At 35.7% G+C, this 6,367-nt stretch overlaps 1 protein-coding gene across 2 annotated transcripts; it reads right to left on the reverse strand.

Moving 5' to 3' along the window:
- Positions 1-766: 766 nt before the first annotated feature.
- Positions 767-5,835, reverse strand: LOC125205777 (uncharacterized). 2 transcript variants are annotated; one of them, XM_048104893.2, is made up of 13 exons: positions 5,639-5,825; positions 5,411-5,498; positions 5,144-5,318; positions 4,939-5,029; positions 3,785-3,820; positions 3,556-3,654; positions 2,902-3,032; positions 2,695-2,743; positions 2,516-2,605; positions 2,350-2,403; positions 1,412-1,477; positions 1,126-1,223; positions 767-1,045 (listed from the first exon to the last, which is right to left on the reverse strand). In XM_048104893.2, exons 1-13 carry the CDS (start codon positions 5,714-5,716, stop codon positions 982-984), a joined length of 1,119 nt encoding a protein of 372 aa, XP_047960850.1. In that variant the 5' UTR covers positions 5,717-5,825; the 3' UTR covers positions 767-981. The 2 variants fall into 2 exon arrangements, 1 of the variants encoding a protein (XP_047960850.1); XR_016132360.1 differs by lacking the exon at positions 767-1,045 and adding an exon at positions 1,750-1,834 and having other exon boundaries at positions 1,164-1,223; positions 5,639-5,835.
- Positions 5,836-6,367: the final 532 nt, after the last annotated feature.

The following is a 6,367-nucleotide window of genomic DNA, read 5'->3' on the forward strand; positions in this document are numbered from 1 at the left end:
AATGTGGCGAAAACGTGATAGTTGATACTCTCCTCCCTCAAAATTTGTCATCTACTCCCTTCATTTTTCATCCGTTCTTAAAAATTTATAACTTCATTTTTATCATTTTTTGTAGTTGACCTCGTAATCCACTAACTCATTATCACTCACATTTTATTATAAAACTAATATATAAAAATAGATCCACATGTCATCAACTTTTTCAATCCACTTTCTATTACATTTCTTAAAACTCGTGCTGGGTCAAATGGTGACAAAATATAGGAGACGGAAGGAGTACGTTTCTATAAAAATATCTTTTGATGACTGTTTATTTAGACGTGGGTTATTCTTTTTTAGTTGACAGTAAAGTCATGTAATGTTTCATTCACCAAAAATATTGAAAAGAAGCAGATTTGTAGCTGCCAGTCTGCCACAGTAATTTTAATTTGCTGTGTTTTTTTTTTTAAATATGGCAATTGCCTAGATTTCTCAAACTAGCTTCTTATACTCGCTCTATCCCATTTAAAATGAAACGTTTTCCTTTTTTAACTGTCTCATTAAAAATAAAACGTTTCCTAAAATAAAAACAACTGTCTCTCTATTTTTTCATTTCTCTTACTTTCCTCTCTCTTCATTAACTCACAAAACAACACTACATAAAATCTCGTGCCGATTTCAAAATGTTTCATTTTAAGTAGGACGGAGGGAGTATATTGATAGATTTACTTAAACCAAATATGGCTAAGTCAATTTCTCAAAACGCAAAAAGCTTCAAGACAACTGCTTACTAAGGGATAAATAGTTCTCTTTTTCTTTCAAAACGGCCGTGTTTGTCTTGAGCACATAGGAAGCATACTTATAGCAAGGATACATAATTACGAATATTACAATCGGATCACCAGCTGATGAAGCAACAGAGACGAGGGAAGAGCGTGTGTGGCAAAAGGCTCCTCAACGGGTAGGCAGGCTCAAAACTAGAGGCGAATGGAGTATCACCCCTCACTGTTGATTCAACTGATTGCAATACTTCTTGAAATTCAAGGCCTCATCCGCCAGAAAGTCACTGCCACAATAAATACACAGGAATGTTATCAAGAACACTCGAGTTATTCTTTTCTTCGCCTCCTCAAAAACACTACTTACAAGATCCGATCAGCCTTTTCGGATGGATTCCATCTAGGACTCCATGGATATTCTGATAGAGTAGGTGACTTGACAGGTGCCCCGTGTGAATTGAAATGCTGCAGATGCATAAGCTAACTTCATCAATTTATAGTACGGGCGAGATATGGCATAGGCAAATACTGGATTTTACCAAATGACAAATGCATAGAAGGTTAAGGTCGATTTCATAACTCGGGAGAATCAGTCGGGCTAAACTAAGGAAATACTCTAAAATAGGATTTGCTGTGTTTGGAAAGATTCTTGCCTGGGAACTCTGAAGTACTAAAGCTGGCTGCTGCTTCGGGAACTGAAGAGAGAGAGTGAAATGAACCTGACAAGAAAAGGTTCAAAGAATTAAAAGTCCATCACTGTAGAGTAAATTAGTGTGGCTGTTTTCAAGCAAACAAGCAAATCATAATGGTTTATCACTTATCAAGACCAACATAAGTAGTGGTATAACATCCACAATCATATTAAATGTACAAAAGTGTTCAGTGCAGTGAGACCAATCCTTTTCATGTTCATTGAAGTTAACTAGGTTTGAACCGTGGGTGGAGTGGAGAAGCCGAACAGCAGGAAAAGTTGTAACAAAAATGTACAAACCTTTAGAAAAATTCAGTTAGAAAATGACCACATTGTAATGAGAGTCGCAGAAGCTAGAAATCGTCGCAATTATTGCCCTGTTCCTCTAGACTCATCATGTCAATTAATTTAGTATCAGTACAAGCATCATGATAGATTCATATAAAAGTTAGGAAAAAATTGCATGAATAAAAGGCTCATAAAATGGGAGAAAAAATCACACACAGAAAATATGAGGAAAATGAGAAGTCTTGATCTGACATTCCGTAGATAGTAAAGTCATTTAGAGAAGAAAGACACATTGTTTTTGCATCAACTTTGATCAAACAGGACTAGTCACTTCCTGGTATTCCTTTGAGGATGTGAAGTTTTCAATCCATGTATCTTGGTGAAAGATCAGGCAAGGGGGATATAAAAGCCAACAATCCTCCAAATATGTTCAATTTACCCCAAAGAAATGTGAACCGTGACTTCAGTACATATAAATAATAACTGAAAATGCACATGGAAGAATTTGATTGGTAGTAATTACTAGTAGAAACATAGTCTCAGAGAATTGGACTAGGATTGTCAAAGAAGCAACACAACACAGAAAGTATAGAGTCAGCTAGAATATCCTACCTGAAATGTGAACACTCCAGATGAACATAAGAACGTTGCTTTCCTGCAAAAGACCTGGTATGAATTATGAAAGCAGAGCTGATCAGTTTTATATTAACATAAATCAGTCGCTTATAAACAAAATCCAACAATATAAGTTAAATTGGTCAAGGTAAAAGAATCAAACCGGATCAGCTTCTATTGGCCTTCCAAGATGAGGTGCCAATGACTGGATAAACTTCCTTCTTATTTCAATGGATGAGACTGCATCTTTAATCTGTCAGTGTGAGAAGGGAAGTATTTATTAATATTAGCTTGCACTAAATTATGTTATCAAACATTAGAAATAGAAAAGTTGTAGCAAACCTGTGAGTTCAGCATTTGTTCCAAATTTGGAAGATATTCAGCTGTGCACCTGAAACGGTATACATAGATCATATAGATAAAAAGGACACCCAAAGGTCACATACGTATAATAAGGAAATGTCGGTGTTTCATACACGACATTTATACAAAACCCAATCTAAGAATCTAACTAAAAAGAACATATATTCAAATGAAACAAAAACTTACATCCCGTCCATCCAAGTAGGAAGTTTCAAATCTTCAGTAGAAAACAAGGCTTTCAATTCCGGAGAAGAAATCAACTTTAGACGTGGAGGTGATGGTACAGAAGAATACTTTTTACCGACAGGAAATATAACCTATTAACATATAGAATAAATCTTGGTCAATAAATGGAAGATGATTGAATATAGTTGGTATAAGGAAAACAATGAAGTGAATATTGTAAATTGCATCGTCTACTGTGTATCCTGAAGCTATGTTAGTAAAGATCATTGTAATAAGCAGTCAAATAATTAAAGAAGATATAGCGGGTGGGTCTGGGTCAGTTAGAAGTATAGCTCAAAGGCTCTAACTGTTTCATTGATTGCTGATTCATAGCCACTGCGTACCTTGGGACAAACCATGTTTAACTATTACCAACCCTACTCTTTCCACCAACAATAGTGGAGTGCTTATCTGGATTTTCCTTTCTTTCTGCCCCAATTTCTTTAACATCGTTAAGTAAGACAAAAATGAGGATGCTGACATCGATCTCGTCCGTTTTTTTCTTAATCATGTCAATGTCATTTAGGTTATTAAGAAACTGATATTACTACAAAGCACCACATCATTTCGTCTACTTGGAAGAGGCTTAAGGACAACCAACTTTGCAGTACCAACCTGTAAGTATACTTTCTGTGGATGTCTCCAGGTGGATCCTGCAACCAATCTATTTAAGTCCATATCCAGTAAAGGCACTGCAAACTTAACCTCCTCTGGCTACACTACATCAAATGGCAAAAATGCCACCAGCCAAGTTAGAGGATATATATCAATTAAGATTCTCAAATTATACAAGAAAGGGAAAAGGTTATGGTAGGACCCAAACACACTTATCATCTTCAGTTACCTTGTCGGTCCCTAAACTCATAAACATCTCAATTCCCTGTAAAAGAATGCAGATTATCAGAACTTATTGAGACATGAAACTGCTGCAAGAAACAAAAAAGAGAGATATGTTCGAATGAAAAACCAATTAGGAAGCAGTTTCTAAGACAAAGATCAGCAACTCATGGAGAGCTCCTTAAGATCCTAATTATCCGATACACACAAATGAAAATTTCAGTACATGTATAGAAATATAACATGAGCCATAAGAACTAATCCTTATAGACACAAAATTTCACAGAAAATTTAAAAGAAAATTATGCAATGTTGGTTTAAATTAGTTATTCACAAAATTGTTCACCTGACATGATTAGTAACTTCCAATCTGACACCTAAATACCTAATGTCCTCCGACAGCAAAGTTCCAGCCCTAGTTTAAAGTAAGTACACATTTGGGAAGAAAGAATTAGAGACATTATACCACATTTCGGAATCAAAAAAAGCCAAATGCTTTGTTGTAATTGCAACACAAGATTTCTGTGCAGACAATGTTGTGTAGAAAGTTGATAAGAAGTGTCCCCTCCAAAGTCCAACCAGTAGGTCTAGGGTTGGCGTCACCCAGTGTGCGTGAGTGGGGTTGTGTGAGTTCTAACTCAAAAAAGGTGCAAGAAATTTATAAAATGGTACTTTATTGATCTAAAATAAGAAATTTAGTAACGCAACTGTGCATCTAGCATTTACAGAACAACAAGCTGCAGCTTAATAAAGTTGACAAGGCATTGGAAAAGCCTAAACTCTGAGGATACAGACATGATTAAGACTCTATCCTAGGTTAAGACATACATACAGTGAAGCAACATGATGTGTGTACTCATGGAAAAAACATTAAAGCATCATTAATTCATTATAGTCCTTAATAACAAGGATATATGATTGCATGTGTCCTGAGATATTGGGACTGTAACTACAGAATCATCTAATGCAAATTCCTAACTGAAAATCGAAGGACACAAGAATATAACACAACTTTGAGCTACATAATTAGAAGACAAAGAGAAACTAAATGCACCAGAAGATCAGAAAGACCAGACACTGCTTGCAAATATGAAAACAACAGACAGCAATCTTGCATATGGTAATTCGTTTCTCTCTAAAACGAAATATACTAACACTAACCTCTCTCGAAAGCATCGTACTGATTTCGAATTTCACTCTCTCATCATCAACTTCACCAATCCGTCTCCTTTGGTATTCCATATATGCATCCCTGCAACATTAATTCAGAAAGAAAGGAGACGAACACCTCATAAGTATAACCCAAGAAATTAATCATCCTCCTTGAATTTCAGTCAGATGTAAACAAAAAAAAAAAAACAATCACCTTAGCTCAACAATAAGAGAATGCAGCTGAGATGGATCCCTACTGTTCCAATTGGCCAAACTATTTTTACTAGATTTTCTAGCGCCACCGGCATACGGCTGGAAACCTTCATCTTCAGGACCAAATATCACATCAGGTGCGGCCAACGGATACATAGCATTGAATGTAACATCCCCTGATTTCAACAATCAAATTTCAGAATTCCAAATGTGAACAAAATTAGGCCACAGAAAACGCAGAATATAAAGGAATATAAGTCTCACTCACATTTTATGTGGTCAAGGCAGTAGGGGATAGCTAGAGTGAAGCGATCAAGAAAGTTAGGGTTTTTGCATCCCGACCACATTTGCTCAACCTGCAACGTCATTTCATCTTCTAGCTGAATTAAGACTTTACTTATTGAAATGTGATCAAATTCGTCTGATAAAAACGGTAAAGCTACACATGGAGAAAAGTGGTTTAAATTTATGTTTTTCAGAACAACAAGGTGCGTACCTTGACGGAGAAAGGGCAGTGACTGAGGAGGTAATTGATTTGTGCGGAGATGAGCGGCGGCACGGTATCAATCGCCATGGCTCCGGCGGTAAAGCGGAAAAGCTTAGAAGTTGAGGTTCAAACCAGTGAAAGATGATGAAGAAGAGATTTCAGAAAAATGAATTAAATTCGCTTTTGAAATTGGTGATTAAATATGATGTCTTTTTAGAATATGGTATCGAGGTGAATTTTTTAGAATTAGTTTATTTTTAATCTCTTTTTTCTTATTACTTTCCTCACAGTATTCTAATTTTTCAATCCCAATTCTGATTATTTTCACCCCTAATTCTGATACACACTGTTCACGTGTGATGATATATAGTGTCATCTGATTGAGATGATATCAGAATGTTTGTTTGCTACTCAATTTCAAAGTTTGAATCTTGTTATTATGTTAATTGTTTTTGTCTTTTGTAGCAGATTCTGCCATACATAGATTGCATTTTCGATGCCAAAATCTAGACTGACTGATCAAAAAGTATGTGAACTCGGTGCTGATTTATTGTATGTTTACACTCATAAGTGCTCCCTCTATCCCACTAAAAATGCAACGTTTTCCTTTTTAGATTGTCCCACTATAAATGAAACGTTTCCTTAAATAAAAGCATCACTTTCTCTACTTTTTTATCTCTCTTACTTTACTCTCTCTTCATTTACTCACAAAATAACAATGCATAAAATCCCGTGCCG

The sequence above is a fragment of the Salvia hispanica genome, chromosome 6 (assembly GCF_029641045.1).
Source record: "Salvia hispanica isolate PSC_SH4W2 chromosome 6, Shi_PSC_v1, whole genome shotgun sequence".
In the NCBI taxonomy this organism is placed as follows: domain Eukaryota; kingdom Viridiplantae; phylum Streptophyta; class Magnoliopsida; order Lamiales; family Lamiaceae; genus Salvia; species Salvia hispanica.

Bases quoted from the DNA above. Each gene is read 5' to 3' on its own strand.
- LOC125205777 (XM_048104893.2), bottom strand. From the start codon at position 5,716: ATGGCGATTGATACCGTGCCGCCGCTCATCTCCGCACAAATCAATTAC. The intron at 5,030-5,143 runs GTGATTGTTTTT...TTAATGTTGCAG, and splicing joins TCTCTTATTGTTGAGCTAAG to GGATGCATATATGGAATACC. The intron at 3,033-3,555 runs GTTGGTACTGCA...ATATGTTAATAG, and splicing joins CACAGAAAGTATACTTACAG to GTTATATTTCCTGTCGGTAA.